A 27,973-nucleotide genomic window follows, 5' to 3' on the forward strand; every position below is an offset into this window, starting at 1 on the left:
GCCCTCATCCAGCAGTGGATTGAAAGAGTCCCTGTACGTGACAAAGGGGGATCAGCGTGCGCACTCACGCGACATGCTGCTCAGCAGGTGCCGCGAGCGCAGGGCCGCCGTTTCTGCGCACGGCGGCGGCGGCCGCTGCTGTGCCGTAATTGCCTTCCCAAATATTCCTCTGTCTGAACTCCAAGCCCCCCCCCTCACCCCCGCCTCACCCCCGCCCCCACCCCCCTCCATCCTCCTTCATATCCTCGTCGTCACCTCCACTCGTGTGGTTCTCTCTCAACTTGACTTTGGGTCGACCGCCGCTCGACGGTCGCTCGCTTGATCCTTCTCCGCGGCTGCCCACCCTTGTCTGGGAGGGATTATAATCGCTCGCTCTCTCTCCTCTCCCTCTCCCTGTGTCGCTCATCTGGCTAACACTCGCGCTGATTACAAGCGCGATAAATGGATCTTAATTAATATCAGGAGCGTCCTGCTCGTCATGTTGGGGGCCACTTTCTCATGGCCCATGGTTTTTGTTGCGTGCGGGAGGAAATCAGAATGCTGGGAGAAAGCCCTCCCGGTGCGATTGGGCGTCACTCAAAACTCCCCGCAGGCATCTGCGTGGAGTCTCAGCGACTCGTAGTGTGGGGGTCTCTCTCTTCCCCGTCTCACAGCCGCCGAACGATCCTTCCCCTGCTCACTTCACGGGGCGCCCTCTCCCCATCCCGAGCCTTCACAACCTTGGGGGGGCCCAGCGCTGCCGCCTAAACCCATCGATCGTTTGCCGCGGCGTAAGACTCCACGTGCCGCACTCTCTGAGCCCCCCCCTTCCCTGACCCGCACTGACCAGCGCGGTGAAGTATGGTCACACAAGCCCCCCCCCCCCCCCCCCGCCATAGAGTGCAGCACCGCGCCGTCGTGCCACGTTCGTTGTTCGCTGCGGTGCGAGGGCGGAGATTGAGCGACGGAATCGGATCGCGTGGCAGGTGAATCGTGCCATCTCAGGACCATCGTGAGAGGTGGCCACGGCCTGGGGCGGCTGTTCATCCAGCAGTGGATAGATCGTGGCTGGTGGCGACGACGTCCCTTGAAGGGTTAACGTGGCCGAAGGAGCGGCAGGTGAACGAGATTGGATTCCCGGCTCCCCCTTTGTTTGTCATTTAAAGCTCGAGACGGAGGCCCCGACTGAACCCCGCTGAACCTTCCAGCGAAGATGGATTGAGGTCCTTCAGTTTAGCGCTTACACAACTGATCGTGTGTGTGTGTGTGTGGGATGTCGTGTTTATTGGTTTATCTGTGTATACACATACGTATGTGTGTATCTAGATTTGGGGCTGCACGTGTGTGTGTACCAGCCTGTGTGTGTGTAGTGTAGCGGTTAGCACGCTGCGTTCGATTCCCGCTCACGGCCAACGATGGAGACGATTTTTTAACCGGTTTTGGGCCTCCCCCTAGGTCGACTCAGCCTCAAATGAGGACCTGGTGCGGTGTGTAAACATCGCCACAGGGGACACAAAGGCGGCCGGGTGTGGTGCTGGCCACCCACCCCCTCGTGTGCTGTGCCGTCCTTCATAGGTGCTCGCTAACAGCACTTGCCCCAATGGTCTGTTACAGGCTCCACGGGGGATCTTTGTCTTTGTGTGTGTGTACCAGCCGTGTGTTTGTGAATTAGCACGTGTGTGTGTGTGTGTTTATTGGTCTCAATAAATTGTTATTTTCTCTCGTATCTCGCGCGTCGAATTTGCACCAACGTGGAGCCAAGCGAGGGATGGAACAGAAAGCGAAGATTAGATGGTGGAGCATCCAATTACGACGGTTATTAGGAATGCAAATAAGCAATTATCTGTAAACGGCTGTGTTAACTGTGTGTGTGGGGTAGGGGACATGGTTATTGTGCACGGAGACGGACAGGGATTTTTAATTTATACCCAGATAAGATGCAGTCATTCACATTAACACTACGCCTGCCTCTATACGTGTGTGTCTGTCTGTGTGTTGTGTGTATATTTGTGTCTTCGTATCTGTGTTGTATGTGTGTGTATCTATGTATCGTTGTCTTTTTTATTTTGTCTTTGCGTGTGCATTCACGTTATGCCTGTGTGGCGGTGAGCATCAGCACAATCATTCGTGCATTGCGCTACAAACCCGACAACCTGAGTTCAATTCGCGACCACGGCTAACAGTGGCGAGTGACATCAGAACTAATCCTGAATCTAAATTGACTGAACCGTAAATAAATTCCTGGCGTGATGTGCAAAACATTAGCACTGCTGAGACAAAGGCGTCGTGCCGCCCACACCACCACCGTTGTTCCGGCCTGAGTAAGTTCTCGCTAACAGCACTTGACCTAACATCCTGAAGCTTATATGGGCTATCTTTGCCTTTATGAATAAGTGACACACGTTTCGATAGCCACTGATGTTGTGTTTACAGTGGGTGTGAAATACAGCCACGCCAGCGCGGGTGCCCGCGTCTGTCTCTTGAACCCTCTAATCCTGCCGAGATGAGAGGATATTGACAGACGTGGTCTCGATGGAGCCAGCAGGCCCGTCAGAAAGTTACAAGACGATAAATTCCTTGATCTTTGATCGATACAAATGTTTTGCCTGTGTACGGAATGTTGGCAACCAACTTGAAAGATGACGCGCGTATTATGAGCAGGTGAGAGAGAGCTCATTTGAGATGAGGCATCTCCCTGTCACGGCAGACCTGGTTGGGGGGTTTAGTGAGTGCGGCAAAATAACCCCCCCAGGAAATTCCCAACCTGTGAACACAACCAAACTCCGAACGGCGAACTCGTCAACGCCATCCGCAGCTAAAGTGAGCATTGAGGCGGTGCTCATCTCACGTTTACAGCCCTGAGCCAGTGGTGGGAATTCCACATTCCTACGGCAGGGGCGAGTCTATCCATAGGACAACCACCGTTGACTTGCACACACAATGGTACTTATTTTATAAACCCCAGAAGAGTGATGGGCTGCGTCACCCCCCCCCCCCTCTCTCCCAAGCAGAATTTGAACTCCGAACCTTGCGATCACTGCAGGCCGCTCACTCGCTACCACCGGGCTACGCGGCCGGATTGGTAAACCGATCAAGCACGGGGCTGACTGACGCTAATCCCCGTGCGGTCCACCAACCCCAGCCCCCCACGGGCCCGGGTTCTTGGGGCCTGCATAGCCAGCGCCGTCAGCACCACACCCCCACCCTCCCCACCATCCCATTCGGCGATGTCTCTCCTCAAATTGAGTGATTAATGGCTCTCTGCGGGCAGTCCGTGAAGCCGTGGGATTTGCATCGGGAGCCGCGTGGGGGAAATTCAGTTTTTCCTCGTCCCTCCATCGGTGACTTTCATGCTGCGCAGCGGGCGGGAGACGGCGCGACGGATTATGATTTATGGTCGCCGTGAGTGGCGGCGGACACGGGGGTTGGTGGGGGGCGGGGGGAAGGGGGACAGGAGGGGGTGAGCGACCGGGCAGAATGTGGGGGGGGTAGGGAGGGTTGTGTCGGAGTTTTCGTGCGATATTTTTCTGCGGAAAATACCGTGGCGCCTCTCTGTCTGTCGCCCACTCGGGCCTGGGGCAGCGCTCGTTTTGAACGTCGGCCTCGGTTGAGGCGAAGGACGCAGCGGCGGCCAACGGAGGGGACGCGCCACGGAGGAGGTCCGCCGTGGAGTGTGTGAGCGGTGCGGTGGCGCTCGCGGTCGATTGCGGTGTCGTCTCTCCCGCTTGTTCCGCCTCCTGTTGTTCTGTTCGCTCAATCGGCATCAATTTCACATTCGCATATCCATTTGCGTGTAATTTCCACGAGTCAAAGGGAATCAATTCTCACGCCCAAGATGCAATGCGCATATCGTGAACATCATTGAATAGCTTCGAATCGACCACGTATTCGCTGTAAGCCGAGCGTGTATCCTCGTCCCGAACGATCCACCCGCAAGCAGTCCATCAGAATCGCGCATTAGCGCTCCGTTTTTTTAATGCAAGAATTAATTTCGTTCCGGCCCACGCGCACATGGATTCACGGGAGCTTACACACGTGCGCATGCACGCAATTACCATAATTAATGAAGAGTAATTAATTTAAAATCAAAAATTATATTGACTGCGTAATTGGCCAAGCCTGGTATAAACAGGGCAATTATGACGATCCAGCATAATTTTAAAAACATTCGCCAAACAAAATGGGAGGCTGCCGAGTGGAGAACGCCGTTCCACTCGGGGTGTTAAACGGGGAGCGGGGCTGGCGGCGGGGGGGCTGAGTGGGTTTGGGAGCTGGGGGGGAGGTGCTGGGACGGTGGGGGGGCTGAGTGGGGATGTGGAGGGGTGGGAGCTGAGATGATGGGAGGGTTGTGGCAGTGGGGGAGCTGGGGTGATCGATGCTTGAGCTCGCTCACATAAACATCACGGTTCAACATCATCGGGATTTTTTTCAGTCACCTAAAGAGTGCTTTTGATTTGTTTTTACTGGAATGGTCACGCTCGCCTCGCTGGGTTGTGTTGTTTTAATTCGCATCGGCCTCTCCAGATACTGAGCACCGCACGGCATGTTGGGAGAGTGATGGGGAGAGCGATGGGGAGCGTGATGGGGAGTGGTTAAGCAGAGTTCGGTGTGACGTGGTGAGTGGGTTAATGAGGTGGTGGAGAGCGTGGTGCAGATGTTTTTTGAAAGCGGTTGGTAAAAGCAGTGGAAAACGTGCTTGGAGAGCAGTGGGTAGTGTGGTGGGCATGATGCTTCGAGAGGAGCTGGATCGGGTGAGTGAGAGAGTGAGAGTGCTTGGAGAATGATTGGGAAAGTGGCTGGAGAGTGGTGGGAGAGAGACCAACACTAACCGTAACTTCGAACCGGGACCCTGTAGGGTGTAGATCACAGCCCCTCCCAGAGTTTTCCAGTCCCAGCTACCACGCACCTCTGGGTGTGTGAGCCCTGGTCGCTCGCAGAACAATTCAGCTGCCAAGGACGCAGCTACATTCTACGCGGGGCATTGCCAGCCACCAGCACCGCTTATCTTCGAGAAAAACATTGTCACCAAATCGGTCCACGCTTAAAGTTGCTGTGACCCTTTCCGCCATCTGTTCACATGACCCCCCCTCCCGGACTCCCCACTCACCCGGCCCCGGCACCGTTTCTCGCCACCGCAGGTGCCAAGAAGCACAGCCTCAAGGACACGCCGCCGCGCCGGCTGCCCCTGTACGACACGCCCTACGAGCCGCGGGACGGCGCCCCGGCCAGCCCGGGGGCCGGCGGCGGCGGCGGCGCCGGAACCCCTGGCGGTGGGGCCGTCGGCGGGGCCGTCGGCGGAGCCGTCGGCGGGGCGCCCGCACCGAGCTCCGGTGGGGTCGCCGGAGGCGCCGGCGGGGGAGGCGGCGCCAACAACGGAGGAGGCAGCGGGTGCGCCAGCCCCGAGGGAGGGGGGCCCCCGCTCACGCCGACGTCCGTCCGGACCCCGCCGTCGGCGCCGCCGCCGCCGCTTTCGGCTCCGGCTCACTCGCCGGCACGGGCCACCGCGCCGGCGCAGGGTCAGCCGGCCCAACCGCTGCCTGGCCGCGCCGCAGCCGCAGGCGAGCCTGCCCGGAGACCCGCCGGGGGAGCGAGCGCTGCCCCAGGACGACGAGAGACCGGCGGACGAGTACGACCAGCCCTGGGAGTGGAACAAGGAGAGGATCTCCAAGGCGTTTGCAGGTGGTGGAGCGGCGCGCGCCAGCGCGCTCGTACACTCGTACATGCGCTCGCACGTGCCCATGCACGCACTTGCATATCCGCACACTCTGAGCTTACACGCACATGTGCACTCACGTGCCTGCTAAGACAAAGCTCCCCCATATAGACGGCTCGAGCAAGCACCTAATTCCTACACAAAGACAAAGCTCCCCCGTATAGCCTTAGCAGGCTGTTGGGGACAACGGCGTTTGTGAGCACCTATGAAGGACGACATCGCACATGAAGGGGTGGGTGTCCAGCACCACGCCCGGCCGTCTTTGTCTCCCTAGTGGTGATGAATACACACTGCACCAGGTACTGACTTAAGGCTGAGTCGACCTGGGGGAGGCCCGAGACCGGATCAGATAATCGTCACTGGTGTTGGCCGTGAGCGGGAATCGAACCCGGGTCGCCGGGTTCATAGCGCAGCGTTGCGCTAACCGCTACACTACCGCTCCCCACTGTTCACACGTACACTATTGCACAGACACCTGTTCACACCTGCACATGTGCCTGCAGTCACCAACGCAACTTGCATTCACACGCTCCCTCACACTCGCACACTCCCTCACACACCCGCGTGCTCACACTCGCACGCTCCCTCACACTCGCACACTCCCTCACACCCGCGTGCTCACACTCGCACACTCCCTCACACCCGCGTGCTCACACTCGCACACTCCCTCACTCCCTCACACTCGCACACTCCCTCACACTCGCGTGCTCACACTCGCACGCTCCCTCACTCCCTCACACTCTCACACTCCCTCACACCTGCGTGCTCACACTCGCACGCTCACACCAGCAAGGGAAGCGACGTCCGTGTGAACCGCTTTTCCGCTAATTTTCTCCTCGTTTACGATTGCAGCTTTGCCCGAGCGGCATCCGGTGCGGGCTTGGGGGGTGGGGGGGGGGGGGTCTCGGCTTCCGCTCACTTTTGAATGCGGCCTCCAATCTGAGATTGTAAGCAACACTGTGGCCTTCATAGGGAAAGCGTGTAACATGTAAGCAACATGTAAAACGTGGCGGGCCACAACGGCCCTACTTCGTGGTACATCGAGAGGCGCAGGGCGCGTGGCGGGCAGCGGCCTGCTCGTGCGCTTCCTTGTTCAGGCTGCGGCGACTCCTCCGAGTGGTCTGTGCGGAGACGCACAGAGCGCGGGTGGCGCCCTGCACCCGCGCGCACAACGCCCTCGGGGTCCGGGGCGCCGAGAGTCGTTTGCTGCGCAGCCTGCCAAGACCGCGTCGAGTTGGCAGGCCAAACAGATCCTGAACATCGCCGGGCTGATTGACCGTGTCGATCGCGGCAGAGGCCTCGCTGTAGCCACCGTCTCGCCTCCCGCGTGAGCGCAGTGCGGATTTGTTTCTACTTCACTCGTAGTCTCGGCCTGGCTGACGACTCCCTGTGGACGCTCAGTCGAGTCTGCACGAGACGCCCGTGGTTGATCCTCTCGCCCACCTCGCCCACCAGTGAGCGAACTCAGTAAATCTCTTGATGTTTTGTGGACAGCCAATTACCGGTTTTGGTCTTCAGCTGTGCGCTGCAGCCTCTGGCAGCGCGACTAAATGATACCATTCCGCGTGTTCACTCCAACTCGTTTGTCTCGTCTCATCGTCCTTAATTTCGTCTGATCGTCGTTCATCTACTCTCATCTTGTGGTCATTCATCTCGTCACATCGTCGCACTTGGGTCGTCAGTGAGCAACAGTCATCGTCGTCATCGTTAGCCGTGATGAATTCCGTCCATGAGCTCTACAATTAAATAAAATCTCCCACTCTGACCCGACAAACATTTTCGTCGCTAATTCCATCAGCGAAATTAACTCTGCCCTCCCATCACCTTTCGCTTCCAAACCAGGGGCACCGGGTCTCGCTCCTACTACCAAGGGGATCGGATGCCTGCCTGACCCCCCCTTCTTCACCACCCCCCTCGGCACGGAGGGGAACGGCACTGGCAGGGGACAGGGGAAACGCGAGCGCAGTGGCTTTGTACATACGTGCGTTCGCCGGACAGCGACCGCACGGTCCGTCCCGTTGTTCTCGATCAGAGGGCCCACACAAAGACGCTGCCGCCACGGCTGCTCGGGACGTGGCTGGAGCAGCGCGGGGGGGGGGGCGGGTTATTGATGGAATCTCTCGCTCGGGGTGACCTGTAACATTTCCCTATCTTTGCCTCCTCGTTTGCGGCGAGTGATGCGGACCGACAGGGAACCGGTCCTGAGCCGGGGGTCGCTGCAGCCGAAGGGGCATTAGCAAAAAAAAGCAGCGGTGAGAGTGAAACGGGGGATGGAGAGAAAAAAATCCTCTCCGATAAATGTTGCGGCAATTCTTAAAGGGCTCGTAATTTGAATATGCTGTCTAAGCCCCCCTATTTCTTCTAAGCGATAAGGGAAAAGGTCAAGTGCAGCAAACTAATATTGAAATGTCATCGATGTCCTGTGGTCAGTGGCATTTACCAAACACGAGCGGGCATACGCGCGCCCTTGCGTCTGTGCATGTGCGTTGCTTGCGTCTGTGCGTGTGCGTTGCTTGCGTCTGTGCATGCGCGTTGCTTGTGTCTGTGCGTGCGCGTTGCTTGCGTCTGTGCGTGCGCGTTGCTTGCGTCTGTGCGTGCGCGTTGCTTGCGTCTGTGCGTGTGCGTTGCTTGCGTCTGTGCGTGCGCGTTGCTTGCGTCTGTGCGTGCGCGTTGCTTGCATCTGTGCGTGCGCGTTGCTTGCGTCTGTGCGTGCGCGTTGCTTGCGTCTGTGCGTGCGCGTTGCTTGCGTCTGTGCGTGCGCGTTGCTTGCGTCTGTTCGTGTGCTTTTGCTCGTGTGCACACATGCGTGTGTGTGCTTGCTTGTGTGCATGTGTGTGTATGTGTGTACGTGCACATGTGCGTGTACACGCTTGTGTCACGTGTGTCATGTTTGTGTGTACGCTTGTGCGTTGTGTATGTGTCTGTATTTATCGTTTCTTCCAATTTGAGAAAAAAAAAGTCTTGACCTCAAAGCCCGTGCTGAGACCCTCAACTGATTCCTCTTGGCAGGAGGAAGGATGTCGTCCGGTTATCGCAACCTTTAAAATTCCCGTTCGTCTCCAAGGGAAACGATTTTTGAAAAGAAAAAAAACATAATTTGGTTGCCGGAGGTGCTCGGTTATTGGAGGCCGTGTGTTGAGTTATGGACGGTGGTGGGAACGTGGCACGGGGAGCCCCATTTTGGGGGGGAAATAGAGAGAGGGGGAAAGAGAAAAAAAACATGTTTTGAACCCCGAGCTCCGTCAACTGTCGCGTGTCATGGGCGTGCGCGTCGTCAATAATTCCGCCCGGCGCAGATAAGTGCCGGGAGAGAAAATTGCTTTTTGTGCCCGAGCATCGGCGGAGCGAGACGCCCATTGTGAGAGGCAGCGGCCGCCCCCTGTCGCTCCACGAGCGGCCCAAGGGGGAGGGGGGGGATGGCATCGCGGCCTCCACGGGATGTGACCTTTGACACCCATTCCGCTCTCCCGAGCGCCGCCACTCTCCCCCGCTCTCCCGGCTTCACCGCCGCGGCCGTCGCGTTGCAACGCCGGCAACGCTCTCCGTTGCTCGCGCTTGGCGCCGATCCGTCGTCTTTATACGGCGCCGCCTCCACGTGCCAAACGCAGAGAACTAAATCATCTGCGGCGCCGTCGCCCAGCGCGCCCCGCCGGGCCCTGCTCTCTTCTTCTCTCGTTTCACCTGGCCGCCTGTCCTCTCCCGCTCTCCTCCCCCGTTCTGCTCTTCCGCTCGCTCACCGGTGCAGCTAATGGCTACGTTACGGCTCGGCCTACCTCGTGTGGTGTGCGCTCTCCACGCTATCGATCGCTCCACGTGGCGTTGGCCGTCGCGGCCCCTCACTGCTCGCCGCTCCTCTCCCGTGATCCGTTTTGATGGCGGAGGAGGAAAGGTGAAGGGGGCTGGAACCAGATGCAACTCTCGCGTCTAAATTGCTCGGATCTGCTTTGTAGGAGTGAGAGTTTCTTCGTTCGAGCGATGGTAACTTAAGCAAGGAGAGGGAAGGAGCATACACATTTAATGAAGGCAGAACCGTGTGCAGGTTTCATGTTGCAGATGACAGACACTGGGCATTGATTTGACGGCGCTGCTTTGTAGTTCCTCATTAGCGTGTAACGTGTACCATTAAACACTTGGGAGAGTTTTTTTTTAATCTGGCTAATTAGAAAACTTAAAACAGTCATGTCCTCAATCGCCACCAACTGTACAATGCCGAATTCTGATCATTAAACTCCTTTGATGGGCTGCAAGAGAAAGACAAATCCAAACACAATGATGGATTGTCAAATAGATGGACACAGCCAACGTTGATCAACCGACCGAAGCTCAGGAGCGAGGAGAACGGGGGACGGGCGGCAGGGATGGGACGAGATATCCGGAGAACTGCCGCCACTGGGAGTTCGCGATGAACCAGGCCGAAGGACGACGGCGCCTGCCTTGGCTTGACAAGACCCGCTGCCGAGCGAGTCTGATCCGCAGCCTCTCATGCGGAGTCGCCTCCGTGGCACCGGCGTTCGGGTGAAGATCTCCTCGCGACTCTCATCACGTGGCAACGAAGATGCGTGCTGTGTAGAGCTCCTCGCTCCGTTTGCTTATCCAACTTCTTAGAAGGCTGAGGAGTCGCAGGCCTCCATTGTGCACCTTCAATCCATGAGTTTTTTTCTTCGTTCATCTTCCGAGTTTTCACCTTGCAGTTCTTCTGTCCGTGTGCGTACGTCAATCACACCGCGGCCTTAATAGGATAAGTAAATAATGGGTGACGTTTCAGGTATTGACCCTTCTTCACAGCGATGGATGGGTCATTACCCGAATCGTCGCCTCTTATACAGTTTTCATTTTAAGGCCACAGTTTTATCTGACGGATGTGTTGAGTTTATTGTTGATTGTGCACGATCGCTGGCGCAGCACCATCACCAAACAATTCATTCTGCGCGGTCTACCCGTGCACCTCCTGTTTGTCAAAGCGCTCGGTGTCGGCACTGCGAGTGCCCAGCGCACGTTCGGCACGGCCCCGCGTTATATAATCTGCGCGGCAGCGTCGGGGGCGGTGGTGCCGGCCGTGTTAAGGCTCCTGATGCCGCCTGCTCCGTGGAATTTGAACCCAGCGTGGTGAACCTCCGAGCGTCGATCCTCGTCTCTCCGCGAAGCGACAGCTTGGCTTCTCGGGCCCTTCGGGGGCCGTGTGTCACTGAGCTCCGAGCATTCGACTCGCATCCTGAAGACGCGAGTTTCGAATCCCGTTCGCAGTCGATAGCTCCACCGTGCCTCGAGAGTCTGCTCTGATGAGTGTGACAATTTGTTGTAGTGAGCAGTTGTGTCGTGGCATCACTGGCTCCGGTGACGCCGCTGGAGGTGCGCTCCGCCGCACTCCTCCCGCTTGTGCCGGGCGAGACACTTTGTGCTTCTTCTCAAAGGTCGGCCGAAAATTCTAAATCTGTGCAGGAGGAGAAGGCAGTCCGCGATTTCATGAGCCAAGGACTCGGTGCGCCGAGGGAGGGGCGGGGCGAGCAGAGAGGAGAGAGGGGTGGGTGGGGGGGCTGAAGGAGAGTGGGGGGGGGGCAGGGTGGGGGGCGCAGACGCCCGCGAGTCCCCTGGGCCCCAGGACAGGGCTGCGTGGATGAGATAAGCCTCGTTCACGCTGGGCGTAGGAATTAAGAGAAACTTCCATTTCCTGCGGCGGCGGCAGTGGAGGTAGCGGCGGTAGTGGCGGTAGCGGCGGTAGCGGTGGTGGAGGGCGAGCCGGGAGAGAGGAGTGGGGAGCAGGGAGCCGGGAGCTGGGAGAGAGGAGTGGGGAGCGGGGAGCCGGGAGCTGGGAGAGAGGAGCGGGGAGAGGGGAGAGGGGAGTGGGGAGCGGGGAGCCGAGAGCCGGGAGAGGGGAGTGGGGAGCGGGAAGCGCTCTGCTGGCAGCCTCGCCCGGTCGCGCTGCCTTCCCCGAGGCTGGCGCGACTCACGCGCGCGTTCCCGCCACTCGTGGGAACGCTGTTGCACGCGCGTGCGTGATCGGTGGTGCAGTGGTTAGCGCACTGCGCTACGAACCTGGTGGCCCGAGTTCCGATTCCCGTGCATGGTCGACTCAGCCTTAAATGAGTGCCTGGCACGGTGTGTGAACATCAGGAGACAAAGGCGGCCGAGCGTGGTATTAGCCACCCGCTCCCCCTTGTGCCATGCCGACCTTCGTAGGCACTACTTGCTTACAGCGCTTGCCCCAACAGTCTGTTAAAGGCTATACAGGGGGGTCTTTGTATATGTGCCGTAAATCTCTCATCGTCGTCATCAGCCGTGGCCATTCCACCGGTGGATGAGCCAGCAGTGGCCGGCCGCCTCCTCTCACGATCCTGCGGAGCGATAACCCCACGAGGAGCTGATTTCATTGCTCCACCTCCACGGTGGATGTCCTCTCGGACGCGTTCCATTCCGTGTTCTTACTCCGTCACTATTCTTGGCCGTTGGCCATCGTCCCTTCTGGCGACACGTCCTGCCCAAGCCCACTCAGTGTAGAATGTGTGGATATAAAAAATATAAAACATTCGTGGAAGTATTTTTCCCTGTTTAGCTGTAAAGTGTCGTCGGCAAGCACCTATTAAGGCCGGAACACACACGGGTACACGATAACAACGGCAGCTCCGATGGTGGTGACATCACCACAGCGATTGTGCCAGGCTAAGTGCACTTTGAGGCTGCCATGTGAAGTTTGGACAGGCTCTCTGGCAGGGAGGTCTCGGGGCAGACCCCAGGTGTTAGGGGTTAAGTGACTGAGATGATTGGCAGATGCACCACCTGTGCTCCCCACTGCCACTGGCACATGCACATACACACACACACACACACGGCAAATCAAAATCACATCGTCTCGCTCGTCAAACCAACTGTTCAGGCGCTCATCTCCTTTGTTGGTCCTGAGCCAGAGCTGAAAATTCCACATTCCTATGGCTGGTGCCATCCTCTCTATGGAACAGCGATGCAATGCCGCAGACGAGCGTGCACGGATTTGATTGTGTGAGATGGGGGAAGTGGCCTTTCCAGCGTGGGTGTCGCAACGTGGAATCACTCCGTGTTGGCGCTGGGTGATTGGGTCCACCTGTCAATTGTTCTGTCACTGTGCAACCGTCCTTTTTCCAATCACGTGTTGTTATTCTTTTCTCCTCTGGCCCTTGTGCTCTCTCTATATCTCGCTCTCTCTCTCGCTCTCTCGCTGGCTCTCTAAAACACACAAGGCGGTGGGCTCTGTGAGCCAAGAACACAGCATCAGGGACTGCTTGTTCGAGTTTATCCACAGCCCGGGGGAGATGAGTGCATGGTCCTGCCTGCATGGCTGCCACAAGCCCATTCTCCCTGCCCCCACCGCGTTCACGAGAAGCCCGTGCGATCAATCACCGTCCTCGTGGGCGAATGTAAAACGAGTAATGAACCTTCTCACTTTCGTTTCCTACACGGCCTCTGACCAGCAGCGTAGCGAGGGCGGCGCGGGTCCTGGTGCGGGGAGTTCAACGGTGGGACCCCTGTAGTCTGGCCCCTGGGCCCTGTGCAGTTGCACCTCCTGCACACTCAAAGTGCACGGATTGATTTACACGCAAGCTCGTATCACGCACGTGTCCGCCTGTGTCTGTGAATGCGCACCTCTAGATATTGACCGATGCGTCCTCGCTTATGGCCAGAAAGTCGAGGCCTCAGGAGCGTTGGTTGACCTTTGCGGAAGGAAAATGGTTGTTGCGAGCATGTCGTGGTCGAGGAAGTTTTCACGATGAAGTATGACGCTACCGCGCGCGGTCGTTTTGTTGGGCCGCGTCTGAACGTCACCTAACGGCGGCGCCGCCCATTTCACTCCCCGTCCCCGCTGTTTTCTCCCTCGCTGCGCACCGCGGGAGGCAGGGCGCCGGCGCTTGGAGGGCAAAGGTAAAAAAAAACCCGCGTGGGACTTTTCTCTTGTTTTGCCGGCTTCGCCGCCGTCCATTCTCCCGTCGGTCCCCGTTGGCACGCGCGGGGCCGACCTGCCGCGCCGTTTGTGGCGTTGCTCTGCCGCTGCTTGGAGGCGCTCGCCTATCGACCGCGTCGCTCCCGTAATTTGCGGCGGTTAGCGGGGGTTGAGATTGTGCCCCCTGATGTTTGTGTTCCGCTTGCGCTGCGCCCAACGCTGCTGCTTGCTGCCACGTGCCTGCCTGCCTGCCTCGCGGCATCACTCCCGGCTTACCTGCCTCATGGGCACATGCATACTGTACTCAATGTGTTAACGTACTTGCCTACCTTTCATTTACCTACTCTTCCACCCATCTATGTGGCTACCAACCACGTCACCTACCTGCTTAATTACATACCTACCTATATCACTACCATCTTACCTGCACACTTTCTTACCTACGTGAGGAGCAACCTTCTCACCTTTCAACCTACTTACCTACCTGTGTGACTTCCAACCATCTTACTTAACGACGCCATGACCGATTTGCCAGCCAGGTTACCGATCCACCAAACGACTCGTCGCGCTCGTCAACGACCCCGTGGCCTCAAAGGAAAAGTAAAGAACGAGCGACTTCCAGGGCAATGGCCCTTCTGGCTTGATGGCGTGTGTAGAGATGCGCCAATCTCCACCTCCGCTTACCTACGGACCAGTGGGATGTGTCATTTTGTAGCATTGGTGTAAGTACGCCTCAGTTGTGTAACACGCGGGAAGAGCTATTGCCACACAGTGGTGCTGATGATGATGATGATGGAGACTGTAAGAGCAGACCATGGACGTCACGTGTTGACTTAGCAATAGCTGAGGAATCTGGCAAAAGGAAGGAAGCGATGGCTTTGTGTGGCGGCATCATCCACATCGGCCATGATGACACCTTGACCTGCATGTGATGTTCAACGATTCGGGCAAAACTTAAAACGAGTGACCACCCCGCCACCCCCAGTACCTCGTACCCGGAGCGAACTAGGGACACCCGCACGTTTAAGGCGGCGGTGGCTGCGTCCGTTTCGCGGAGACGCTGGAACAACAGCGGTGCCGCGACGGGCGTGGGCAACTTCCCATGAAAACCGAAACGGCCGGTGTTTGTTGGTGAACACCGGATCGTGGAATATTAATTTCCCCGCCCTTCCTGTCGCTCCCACCACCACCAACACCACCACCACCCAGCTCCACAGCGACCGGCTACAGCGGCCGATCCGCGAATCAGAAAAAAAAAATTTAACCCTCGGAAAATTGCTCCGTTTCACCGGCTGATTGTGTGTAAGATTTGTCGGGTTTTTTTCCCGGTGCATATTATATCTCGGCGTTAATGATGGCGCAGCAAGAGCGGAGAGCGCAATGCGGATCGAGAGCAAACGGGAGGTCTCGCTCCGCGGTGAGCGACGGGCTTAGGACGAGGGCAGAGCGTGGTGTGGGGTAGAGTTAGGGGTAGAGTTAGGGGTAGAGTTAGGGGTAGAGTTAGGGGTAGAGTTAGGGGTAGAGTTAGGGTAAGTTAGGTGTAGAGTTAGGGGTAGAGTCTGCTTGATGAGAATATCAGGGTTGGCGCTGCAGTCCGACTGGTTCTAATGGTTATGGTTAGTGGCAGTGCTGCATTCTGCTTGCTTCGTGTAGATAAGAGTGACGTCGTACTTTGCCAATACGGTCTTGGATAAAAAGTCAAAGAGCCTACATCGGCAGGTTCGAGCTAGTGACAGAACATTTCACATTCCTAAGACAGGGGCTATCTACAGGACAGCAACTGCTGGCTTTCCACAAAGCGTCGCTCCGGCTTTATTGTCGACTGACCTAGCGACACGGCCGAATGCCTCGACCGCGAATCGAACCCCGTGCCCTCTCCGGCCGCGACTCAGTGGCGGCTGCGAGCGCAGCGCCCTAGCTCGAGTCGGCCGCACACGTTCGCCTGCCCCCCCCCCCCCCTCTCTCGGCGGCGCTGCCACGGAGCGGGCGAGCGAGCGAGCGATCGTCCCGGGGCCCCCGTTTGTCACGAGGACGGTGGCGCGCGCCGCCGCTGCCGCCCCTCTAATCCGTCAACACGTCGCACTTATGTTTCCAGCGGACCCGACACCGCTGGGTACAAATTTATTCCGCGAAACGCCTCGGTTCGCAAGTGACAATCTTGAGCGGTTGTTTTGGGTAGGAAATTGCGCAGCTGTGAAACGCGTGGCTGTGCCTGGGTCGCGTTGTTAATGCTCCGAAAAGTGGAAATTGGCTGCCGCTGAGCGTCATTTGGGGGTCACAGTTACAAGCAGCTGCGCCCTCGCTGGCATTTTCCACGCTGTTGTTTTACTGAGTGTAATGCTGCGACTTGTGTGTGCGGTGTGTGTAGTATGATGTGTGTGGTGCGTGCGGTGTGTGTGTGGTGTAGGTGCGGTGTGTTTGGTATGATGTGTGCGGTGTGGGGTGTGCGGTGTGTGTGGTGTGTGTGCGGTGTGTATGCGGTGTGTGTGGTATGGTATGTGTGCGGTGTGTATGTGGTGTGTGTGGTGTGGTGTGTGCGGTGTGTGTGGTATGATGTGCGTGGTATGATGTGTGTGGTCTGTGCGGTGTGTGTGGTGTGTGTGTGGTGTCTGCGGTGTGTGTGCGGTGTGTGTGGTATGATGTGTGTGGTGCGTGCGGTGTGTGTGGTATGATGTGTGCGGTGTGCGTGCGGTGTGTGTGGTATGGTGTGTGCGGTGTGTGTGCGGTGTGTGTGGTATGATGTGTGCGGTGTGTGTGCGGTGTGTGTGGTATGATCTGTGTGGTGTGTATGTGGTGTGTGTGGTATGTGTGGTATGGTGTGTGTGCGGTGTGTATGTGGTGTGTGTGGTATGATGTGTGGGGTGTGTGTGGTGTGGTGTGTGTGCGGTGTGTATATGGTGTGGTGGTATGGTATGTGTGCGGTGTGTATGTGGTGTGTGTGGTGTGGTGTGTGCGGTGTATGTGGTATGATGTGTGTGGTATGATGCGTGTGGTGTGTAAGGTGTGTGTGCGGTGTGTGTGCGGTGTGTGTGGTGTGTGTGTGGTGTCTGCGGTGTATGTGCGGTATGTGTGGTATGATGTGTGTGGTGTGTGTGGTGTGTGTGCGGTGCGTGCGTAGTGTGTGGTATGGTGTGTGTGTAGTGTGTGTGCGGTGTGTGTGTGTGGTGTGTGTGGTATGGTGTGTGTGTGGTGTGTGTGCGGTGTGTGGCATGATGTGTGCAGTGTGTGTGCGGTGTGTGTGCGGTGTGTATGGTATGGTGTGTTTGTGGTGTGTGTGTGGTGTGTGTGCGGTATGATGTGTGCGGTGTGTGTGCGGTGTGTATGGTATGATGTGTGTGTGTGTAGTATCGTGTGTAGATGGTTCTAGTGTGTGTGTGGTGGTATTGGGTGTGTGGGGTGGATATGTGGTGGAGGTTGGAGTGGTGTTGACCACCCACCCCCTCCTGTGTTACTCGCTATCGGCACTTGACTTTAAGAGGGGTCTTTGTCTTTGTGTATTCCGGTAATTCACACATTTTCTCCACACCCAGTGGCCTGCATTTCTTATCTGGTCACGGCTAAAATCAGTCACAAGTAACATCGTAACAGGTTCTGACCCCTGCCTAGGTTGATTCGGCCTTAAGTGAGCACCTGGAGTGGTGTATAAATATCAGTGTGCGAAGATAAATTGGGGAGTTGTGTCTTCGTCCGCGCTTGTGGATGGGGGCAGCTGGATGCATGCGCCTGTCTGTGTAGGTGATGCATGTTGCATGCCTTGGTGCACATCTGTGGGCACGTGCTCTGCATGCGTGCGAGAGCGAGCCTGAGTGCCTGCGTGCGCGTGCGAGGGTGTATGGGGGAGCGGTGGAGCAGTGGTTGGTGCAATGTGCTGCAAACCCGGCGAGCCGAGTTCGATTCCCGCTCAAGACCAACATTGCTGACGAATATCCGAATCGTCCCGTGGGTTTCTCCTAGATCGACTCAGCCTTAAACGAGTACCTAGCGCGTTGTACATCTCAGCATTGGTGGCCGGGCGTGCTGCTGCCCACCCACCCCCTCGTGCGCCATGCCGGCCTTAGTAGGTGCTAGCTAACAGTACTTGCTCCAACTATTTGTGAAGGCTATACGGGGGATCTTTGTCTTTGTGTGCGCATGCACACGCTGGGTCACGTGACGGTTGCCCGTCCGCTGTTTTTCTGGCCGCGATTGCGATTTTAAATCCGGCTCTGAGCTCACCGCAGACGCAGAATCAGACGGAGCGACGCTGCCGTGCGCGCGATCCGGAGAGCGTCGCTCTCCGGATGGGAGTCGGAGCCCGATGCGGTGTTTGCGTGGGAGCGGTGCATGTCACACATTCATAATTCACACGCCTGGCGGAATCAATTCGCCGTTGCGCGCGTCGGGTTACGTTTTCATTCCAGGTCTCACCGTAATGGAACCGACCATAATCTGGCAGGATCTCGTTTTACTTCACCCGTGCCGCAGAGTTAATAATTGAACGAACAAATTATGTTAATTCCCTTCTGCGACCCCTTCCCCCTCCTCGAGCAAATAGTGGGCAGCCATGGGGAGCAGGGTTTTTGAGTGAGAAATGAACACGCTGGTGGTGACAGCGGCGCGGCGTGATTGGCAGAGGCCCCGCTCGCGTGCAAGGAATGAGATGAGGCCACCTCTCCGACTTCCGCCCTTCTCCGTGGCCCAGCGGTTCATGGACCGCAGTGCAGTTGAACCGCCTGCACACTCGATAGCGACACCTCTGGGCGGTGGTAGCAACCCTGTGGGACATGGCTTCAACAAGGCCCCGACGCGGAGACCCTGTCTGAGCAAAGGCTGCTGTGGGTCATTGCTCATTGTACTTTGTATATCTCTTTCATTATCGACATCATCTTCATCACAGTCATCATCGTCATCATCAGCTGCTAGTAGGGAGGGATGCCTCCACACACTGCTGCCACCTCTCGCGATCCTGCGATGTCAGAGCCACAATCCCTCTCACTCGGACTGATCTCATTGCTCCGCCGTTGCCCTGGCCGTCCACTCGGTCAGGGACGGACATGCGGAGACTTTTGTTTCACACTCCACGGGGTTAAGTCGCTTCACCCGTTGCTCACTTTCATCCGTGCCCGATTGTGAGTTTTTCTTGTTCCTTTGCCAAAATGTTTGTGACAACAACTCTGCAGTCTCCCGTATTTGCATCTCAGATCTCCCTTTTCTAAACGTGTGTCTCGATACCATTTTGCCCTTGCGTGGCTTTGTAAACAAAGTCCATCGGCTGATCGGTCACTCAACCCGCCGGCCATCCGATCGACGGTCGATCGACTGACCGTTACATCCACGCCACGGCCTCTCCGCGTCGATCTCCCTCGCACGCCGCTGCCACCGCCCGGGGCAAAATCGTGGAGTCGCTGTCAACGTCGGTGAGCGAGTGGTGGTAGAGGCAGCGGTAACGGTGGGGGGGGGGGGGGGGGATGCGGGAATGCTTTGGGAGGGGGGCGGGGGGGGGGCGGGGGGGGGGGGGTCTCATGCTCTCTGACGTTCGCCCCCTGGAGCGCCCCGGGCGGTGCTGTCGGCTCGCCCCGGCACCGTCGCCTCCACTCGGCGTCGCTCGTCCCTGTGTCTGGCGCGGTGGCTTGCGACGGTGCCCGCCGCTCGTTATCGGGCACGCTCGTGATTTCCGGATTATGATGCGGGTTATGGGAGTTGGTGCCACACTGTTTATTCTCGTTTCCCGTGTGTGCTGTATACACTGCATTGTCACATGTCATCTGCAATCACCCGCTTTGCGAGTAATTATCTTAAATTATGGTGCTGCGGGATGCCCAGCATGAGTGGTGCTGTCTGGATAACAAGCGGCGACGATGGTGATGTGACACCTAACCCACTGGGCTGACCCGGTAGCAGCAAAGCAAGTAGGTTTAGGCCCTATCTATAAGGATTTTGACCAATAGTTCCCGTGTGTAAAGTTCTCGACGAGAAAGTGGTTGATCGCGTCCAGTAGGACCCTCCTGGGAATGTCCCCTTGAGACTCATTGGTCTGGTCCCTGGGTGAACCAAGGACCCTGGTTACTATTCACGCCACACACACACAAACACGTGTCCAGCACGGACACGCTCGCCGTGCCCCCCCTTCATACTCCCCCTCTCTCGCACACGGAGGGATGGATTATTCCAGTGTTCCCACCTGCTGTGGGTCTTAAACTCTGGGCTGGTTCCATTTTCATTGGAAGGCGAGTGGGGCGGGAATTGTGATCTAGGAAAAATGAAAACAAATAAACACATTTACGAAGGCGCCTATTTAATTGCTCGTATCTGGAGGCTGCGACATCTCCGGCGCGATTCCACGCCCTGCGCCCTGTCCCCGCCGGGACGCGGGCTTCGTGTGATATCTCTGGCAACGTGAAAAAGGAGCGTCCCGGTCTTGAACAAAAAGAAACCCCCCCCCTTCACCCGTGTTCTGATCCGCCACCCCCACGGGGACCGCGAGAGCGCCGCGAGCCACGTGGGGTCATCGCGATGAGGAAGCCGTCTCGCCAGCCCTGGTGCGGCCAGCCCCGGTGGGGATAGAGTGGGGCTAATCCGCTATGCCGATGAGCGAACCTGGGTGGGACGAGCGGGCGGTGCGTGCCCAGATCTGGGTTTGGCGTCGACGCTGTGACGGTGAGAGATGGAGCGACCGCCTCCACAAGCCAGCCAAACCCCTCTCTCTCATCTCGTGCCTTTTACCAGTAGCGCATTGCATCACTGTGTGTTTGTGTGTAGCAGCGGCCGGGGGGGGGGGGGGGTAGAGGGGCGGGGGTGGGGGTATTTTTGAGCTCTAATTTATTGTTTTTCCACGGTAACCATTGGCACGGTGATGTGTGCAGCAGCGTGGTAATGGATCTGCAGCCGCTCGGCTCGGCCCACTGGGACAGGGCAAGCAAGGAAGGGGAGAGAGAGAGAGAGAGAGGAGTTGGCGGCAGGCGACTGGGGATGAGGAGGGGGATTGGAGCGGACGGCTCCCGTGACAGAAACAGAAATGAGAAACTCGGGCGGGAGAATAAAAAGCGGGAATAGATCCCGGCTCCCGCGAGTCACCGCCGTCGCGTTCCGTCTCCGCGGCGGCTGCGACAGCCCGGATTATTGTGCGAGCCGGTGCCACTGTGACCCGAGCCGCGCTCACTCGCTCGCTCTCCTTTGTGTTGTGCTCGAGATGTAATCACAGGCGCCTGCGTGTTCAGTAATCACTCTTAACGAGCCGACGCGCGCCCCCCCCCCGACCGCTTCCACCACCTACCCCCACCGAGTCCCAACGCCAGCCGTGGGCTGTGGTGGTGAGCGGCGCCTAAAGGAGAGAGAGGTCACACTGAGATCTGAGGCTTGCCGTTTTTAGTTTAAATAGATTTTGTCTAGCCACGTGAGAACCCCAAGAGGCCTGGTTCAGTCTCATTAGCAAGGGTGCGATACCTGGGGCATTGCCTGCCAGTTGGAGGGGGACATTAATAGTTGCTGTGCGTGTACAATCCCAATTGAGTAATTTGCAGTTAATTTTCGAATTTGACTCATCTGGACCCTAACACCGACACACTGTCGCCTACGCTTGCGAATGAGGTCACTAATATTTGTGTATGTCCTCCGTAAAGCAGACGGCGCATAATATTATTGTGGTTTATACACCCACCGCAGCATTAACCAGGGCGGCTGCTGGAATCGAACCGTGACCTCTGCAACAACAAGCGGCGAACACTCTACTGCCGCCCGGCCATGGTCCCTGTTATCCAGACTTTAGACATTGGGTCCCGTGGTCTGACACACTGCCTCTTGGGTTCAAGACTCCAGGCTCGGGATTTCGAAGAGGTGTGCTGGCGACGATGGCATCGACCATGCTGGCATCCTGAGACACTGGGTCATGGGATCAAACATGACAACCCTGGGTTTAGTCTTGGGTCTAGCCACGGAGTATCGGCGTTATACACTTGTTCCTATGTTCAGCCTGGTTGTAAACTTGGGAGTCGTGGTCTTATCTCCGCATGTCCTCCTCAACCATCTCCATCACCACTCCCACGTTTAACCCAAGCACCGCTCAATATGCGAGGCATCGCGATCCTCGCTCTTTGCTGCTGCTGCTGCTGCTGCTGCTGCTGCTGCTGCTGCTGCTGCTGCTGCTGCTGCTGCTGCCGCTGCCGCTGCCGCCGCCGCCGCCGCCGCCGCCGCCGCCGCCGCCGCGCCGCCGCCGCCGCCGCCGCCCGCCGCCGCCGCCGCCGCCGCCGCGCCGCCGCCGCCGCCGCCGCGCCGCCGCCGCCGCCGCCGCCGCCGCCGCCGCCGCCGCCCGCCGCCGCCGCCGCCGCCGCCGCCGCCGCCGCCGCCGCCGCCGCCGCGCGCCGCCGCCGCCGCCGCCGCCGCGCCGCCGCCGCCGCCGCCGCCGCCGCCGCCGCCGCCGCCGCCGCCGCCGCCGCCGCCGCCGCCGCCGCCGCCGCCGCCGCCGCCGCCGCCGCGCCGCCGCCGCCGCCGCCGCCGCCGCCGCCGCCGCCGCCGCCGCCGCCGCGCCGCCGCCGCCGCCGCCGCCGCCGCCGCCGCCCGCCGCCGCCGCCGCCGCCGCCGCCGCCGCCGCCGCCGCCGCCGCCGCCGCCGCCGCCGCCGCCGCCGCCGCCGCCGCCGCCGCCGCCGCCGCCGCCGCCGCCGCCGCCGCCGCCGCCGCCGCCGCCGCCGCCGCCGCCGCCGCCGCCGCCGCCGCCGCCGCCGCCGCCGCGCCGCCGCCGCCGCCGCCGCCGCCGCCGCCGCCGCCGCCGCCGCCGCCGCCGCCGCCGCCGCCGCCGCCGCCGCCGCCGCCGCCGCCGCCGCCGCCGCCGCCGCCGCGCCGCCGCCGCCGCGCCGCCGCCGCGCCGCCGCCGCCGCCGCCGCCGCCGCCGCCGCCGCCGCCGCCGCCGCCGCCGCCGCCGCCGCCGCCGCCGCCGCCGCCGCGCCGCCGCCGCCGCCGCCGCCGCCGCCGCCGCCGCCGCCGCCGCCGCCGCCGCCGCCGCCGCCGCCGCCGCCGCCGCCGCCGCCGCCGCCGCCGCCGCCGCCGCCGCCGCCGCCGCCGCGCCGCCGCCGCCGCCGCCGCCGCCGCCGCCGCCGCCGCCGCCGCCGCCGCCGCCGCCGCCGCCGCCGCCGCCGCCGCCGCCGCCGCCGCCGCCGCCGCCGCCGCCCCGCCGCCGCCGCCGCCGCCGCCGCCCGCCGCCGCCGCCGCCGCCGCCGCCGCCGCCGCCGCCGCCGCCGCCGCCGCCGCCGCCGCCGCCGCCGCCGCCGCCGCCGCCGCCGCCGCCGCCGCCGCCGCCGCCGCCGCCGCCGCCGCCGCCGCCGCCGCCGCCGCCGCCGCCGCCGCCGCCGCCGCCGCCGCCGCCGCCGCCGCCGCCGCCGCCGCCGCCGCCGCCGCCGCCGCCGCCGCCGCCGCCGCCGCCGCCGCCGCCGCCGCCGCCGCCGCCGCCGCCGCCGCCGCCGCCGCCGCCGCCGCCGCCGCCGCCGCCGCCGCCGCCGCCGCCGCCGCCGCCGCCGCCGCCGCCGCCGCCGCCGCCGCCGCCGCCGCCGCCGCCGCCGCCGCCGCCGCCGCCGCCGCCGCCGCCGCCGCCGCCGCCGCCGCCGCCGCCGCCGCCGCCGCCGCCGCCGCCGCCGCCGCCGCCGCCGCCGCCGCCGCCGCCGCCGCCGCCGCCGCCGCCGCCGCCGCCGCCGCCGCCGCCGCCGCCGCCGCCGCCGCCGCCGCCGCCGCCGCCGCCGCCGCCGCCGCCGCCGCGCCGCCGCCGCCGCCGCCGCCGCCGCCGCCGCCGCGCCGCCGCCGCCGCTGCGCTGCTGCGCGCGCCGCTGCGCCGCTGCCGCCGTGCTGCGCGCCGCTGCCGCCGTGCCGCGCGCCGCTGCCGCTGCGCCGCTCGCTGCGCCGCCGCGCTGCTGCTGCTGCCGTGCTGCCGCCGCCGCTGCCGTGCGCTGCTGCTGCTGCTTTGAGGGGCAATGCCAGCGACACAGCAAGCAGCTGCTGCTTGCTGCCTGCTGCTTGCTGTGTTGGAGTCATCGCCACACAGCTGCCCCTGCTCCCAGGGAGCAGTGCGTGCTGCTGCTGCTCATTTGGTGCCGCTGGTGGTTGGGGGAGGTGGGATATTTGGGGTGATGGTCGGGGAGGGTGGGGGGGATAGAGGGGAAGGAGGAGGTTGCATTTGAGTGGGAAAATATCTGCAGTACAGTGTTGTGAAAGGCTGTGTGCATGTGTGCACCAGGGAGGCAGTACAATGCACGGCACGGGAATGTGGAGCGAGGGAGAGAGCCTAGAGGGAGAGAGCGGGGAGAGCATGAGACAAAGAGACGGTAGAGTGGGAGAGCAAGAGAGGGGCGAGTGTGTGATGGAGAGGGAAGAGACTACAGCCCCACGTCTTTAGATAATATACAAAGTCAAATGGACTGCGTTGACAGTGATGCACAAACACAAATAACAAACACTCACCCGCTCCATCCCTGACACTGACTTACGACAAGAGATTGTATGTTAGAGGCGTAGCAGGGCCTGGCCAATGGCCCTCCTCAGGCAGGGAGGGGGTCACAGCCGAGACGGCGATCGCCGCCGCGGAGACACGGAGGGACGACGCAGGAGCGCCACGGGGGTGGTGGAGACGTTGGGAAGCTTTGATCAAGCAGTGGATAGCACATGGCAGGTGATGATAGTGATGAAATCGGGTTATGTAAAACCGTTTTATTTGCATCAACGGGTTGCTCTCGACACGGATAGGCCTGGGTCTCCCTCGAAACTGAGACTGAAGATCTCCATGCGGTGTCGGTGGCCTCCCGCGTGCTCCGTGCTTGCGAGCCTCCGTGAGGGCCCAGGTCCGCGTGTCGTTTGGCGAATGTTCACTCCCGTCTTGGTTTTTTGGCAAACAAATGCCTTCTCCCGGTTTTTTTTCCGTGTCGCCACATCGACAATCGATTTTTTTGGGTTTGCGTGAACGGGTTTGGTAATTTCGCCGAGCCAGGTTACTCTTTGCGAATGAGACTCCGTCCTTCGTCCCTTCGATTCTCGCCTCTTGCTTCAACAACATCGCCTTGAACAATGGGCCTTTCAATCGCCGGGAAGCAGCGACGGATCCAAGGGCGACGGTTGGGGGTGGGGGGATGTGGAAGATCGCCCCCCCCCCCTGAATCGGTGACAATTTGTATTGTATTGATATTCATCAGAGAACATACATTGAATGTTGTTTTGTTAATGCTGGGTGGTGGTGGTGGTGGCGGCGGCTCTGGGCAACTGTGATCCAGCACCGTGGAGGCACGAGGGGTGTGAAAGTCCCTTCCCGTGGGCGTCGAGGAAGTGCCATTCCCTGGCTCACAAGGAGAAGGCAGTACAGCAAGTGGACAAATAGGCATCTGTTTCCATCTGTATGAGTATAGAGCGTTGTACGCTTGCCCACGTGGATTTTCTTTGGGTGCTTCGGTTTCCTCCCACATGTATGAGAATACATAGTCGTCATTATTTGGCTGAAAACGTCTTAAAATAAAAACCTACGGTGCGCCCTGCTGAAAAAGGAGTTGTAGGTTTAACGTTGAATCGTTTATCGTTTTATATTTGTTTCGTTTACACGGGGGCGACGATGCCAGCGAGAGAGGAAAGCTGTGCCCACCAATTGTCCCTGGCACTCGGCAACGCGCCCCGGCTCGCTTGCGCTTGGCCACGACGCAGAGCGTGAGGGCGACCACCGCCGGGGCGAGCGCTCACTGCTCACCGCTCACCGTGGCGGCGGCGGCGCGGTGGGAAGGCAACTCGAGCCGCGTTGCCAAGGTGAAGCGAGGAGAGGAGGAGGCCGCGCGAGATCAGGGGAAGAGATAGCGGCGCGTGTAGAGGTGGCGATAACGTTTGCTGTAATCCAAGCGTGGAGGAGAATCGGGAAGACTCGGCCAAATTGGTGCTAATTCTCCCAAGGCTGCCCGGAACGATTTTTTATATTTTTGCTGACCGGGACCGAGATTACGACGTCACAGCCGCCACCGTTCACGCGGACCCCTGGTCTCCTTGCGCCCCCTCCCCACAACCCCCACCACCCCCCAGGGGCCCTTGCCGTATGGAAGAGGCCGTTTCTGCGGCGCGGCCAGAACAACTACGCGATTGTGCGAGCGCGCGCGGTGCTCGTTTACAGGACCCCGGAGTGCGCCTCCTGAGGTCACGACCTCTCCCGGATCCTCAATCGCACCTCCTAGCTCTAGAGGTCATGGGTTCAGCGGGCGGCGTAGCGATCGAGTGTGTGCAACAGGGAACCACCAGCCGGAGGGGCTGAGGTGTCGGGCTGCGAGGAGGTGGGGAATTGGACAGCGGGAGCCCCCCCCCCCCCCCCCCCACTTAATTCCTTACACCAGGACCCACAACGACCACACTGCCACGCCACTCTGTTGGGTTCGTGCTCCAGTGTGGCTGGAATTGGTTTGTGAGCTTTTATTGTATTAATGTGAAAAGCCATCGCGATGACCCTGTAGACCCGGCGAGCGCAGGTCGATCCATGTATTTTTTATTTGGCTTAAAACGAAAGTTTTCTCACCACAATTCTCAAAGTGACATTTTATCCCACGCAGCCTTTCACGATCTAGGAAAAAAACAAAAACCCCCTCTGCCCTGTCAAGGCTGGCGCGCGTGGCGGCGCTTTATGGAGACTCGATCCCGTGAGCGCGATGGCCTCTTTGTTTCTGAGCGCGGCGGCGCCATAAGCGTTTACGACGGGGCCGTTAACGGCCGCCTCCCGGGGGAACTGGACACGGGCGAGGGGGGGAGGAGGAGGACGAGGGCGGTTAAAGTGTCGGCGTCTGGCCCAGCCGGTCACCTGCCCCATCCTGTGTCAGTTTTCATTGAGTCCCAGATGTGCGAGTGATCCGTTTGTTATTGGAGCCGTGCGAGAGCTCGTCGTGACGGCGAGGGAACGGGAATCAGGGGCACGTCGTGGAACTTTGCTTTGGTGTTTTTCCACCAAATATTGGCACGAGTCACGGTGATGCCGTTGCGTTCATTAGATCCGGAGTTTCTCGTAACAGAGATCAAAGCCGAGACGTCATCAGGGCCAAGGATATTGCTGCTGCTTCCTTATGCCAGATCCCACAACAATCCCATCACCACTATGTATGTATGTATGTTGAACTTCTTTTGCACCGTACAAAGCCAACCGCGCTAATCGGAGGTTCGTGGGAAGGAGATCAGAGGTGCGGGGGAACAATGCGTCGATTGAAACCGATTCTTATGCTCAAGAAACACGCATGCGATTGTGTGTGTATTAATTGTTTGTGTACAATTTATGCGATGCATGGGCAATTTAATAACATGGTAATGTGACTAATCGAGTGTACAAAAAAAATTTAATCAACAGGAAACAAGACAAACGAGATGGCCAATCAGTTGCTCCAATTGAATGAATTCCAGAAATAAATCGCGACCGTGAGTCGCCAGAATCCGTCGCGTCGCTCGCCCGAGACGTTGGCGAATCACGTGGCCCGTCTCCTCCACGTGGCTTCGCTTCCCCCACTTGCTCTCTGACCTCCGGTCGGCACTCTGACCTCGCGGTGCGGTCGTGATGTTATTGAGACGCAGGACGACGCGGCCTCCGGCGCCGCGTTCGCCAACCCCCGCCCCCCACCACCCTCGCTTGGGCACCTGGGGGGGGGATGAAGGCCGTGGGCCCCGCATCCTCGCACGCCGCTCGCCCCGCCGCGCGAGGCATGCCATGTGCGCCGTGCATGCGTTACGCTCCGTCTGACCTCACCGCTGCATGGCGCCCTCATTTCTCGCTTCCGTTCTGAAATCCCCGTCGTTTGGCCGAGACGCGGCGCAGCTTGCCCCCCCCCCCAACCCCACCACCACCCCGCCTCACTTGCCCACGCGGCCAGCCCGTGGCTGCTCCTCACGCCTCCCCGCCGGCATCCCGGGCGGAATGGCTAATTCTCATCGTCGCCTCTCCTCTCTCCTCCTGCCCTCTCCCTCGTGTGTGCCGGTTAAATTCCCCCTCCTCCTCCCCCCACCCCCCCTGTGACCTCACCATCAAGTTGATGTCACAGCTCCCCGGGAGCTCCCCTGGCCTCCTCCAGTGGGACAGATAGATGACGACCTCTTTACAAAGCAAGGTGACCCCCTCCACTCCTCGTGCCTTTCTCCGCCCTTCGCTTCTCAACATTGCCCCCCTTCCTTGCCCCCTTTCGACCTCCTTGTCATCCCCACTCCGCTCTGCTTCTTCATCATTCACCGCCTCTTCCCGGTCAACCTCGCAAGCCCTCGCACCGCACGCCGCCACTCCCGCCCCCTCCACGTTCGTCCGCCGGCTCCATCTTCACAGAATGCTTTGCAAGTGACGGCATCGAACGGTGGCCATTGCTCGTCGTCAGCATCGGCCGTGATCGATCCGCAGGCAGCTGGATGAAGGCCTCCCCCAAGCCGC

General features: G+C 60.1%; 1 protein-coding gene across 1 annotated transcript in view; it reads left to right on the plus strand.

The window, feature by feature from the left end:
* LOC133346760 (SH2 domain-containing adapter protein B-like) overlaps nucleotides 1-27,973 on the plus strand; it is an 87,062-nt gene that overhangs the window by 34,825 nt on the left and 24,264 nt on the right. The window contains 3 exon segments of the mRNA XM_061558612.1: nucleotides 5,118-5,356; nucleotides 5,358-5,658; nucleotides 13,559-13,582. Of these exon segments, the coding sequence (XP_061414596.1) occupies nucleotides 5,118-5,356; nucleotides 5,358-5,658; nucleotides 13,559-13,582 (564 nt within the window).

The sequence above is a fragment of the Lethenteron reissneri genome, chromosome 24, assembly GCF_015708825.2.
Source record: "Lethenteron reissneri isolate LAM-NWPU_2019-01 chromosome 24, ASM1570882v1, whole genome shotgun sequence".
NCBI lineage: Eukaryota > Metazoa > Chordata > Hyperoartia > Petromyzontiformes > Petromyzontidae > Lethenteron > Lethenteron reissneri.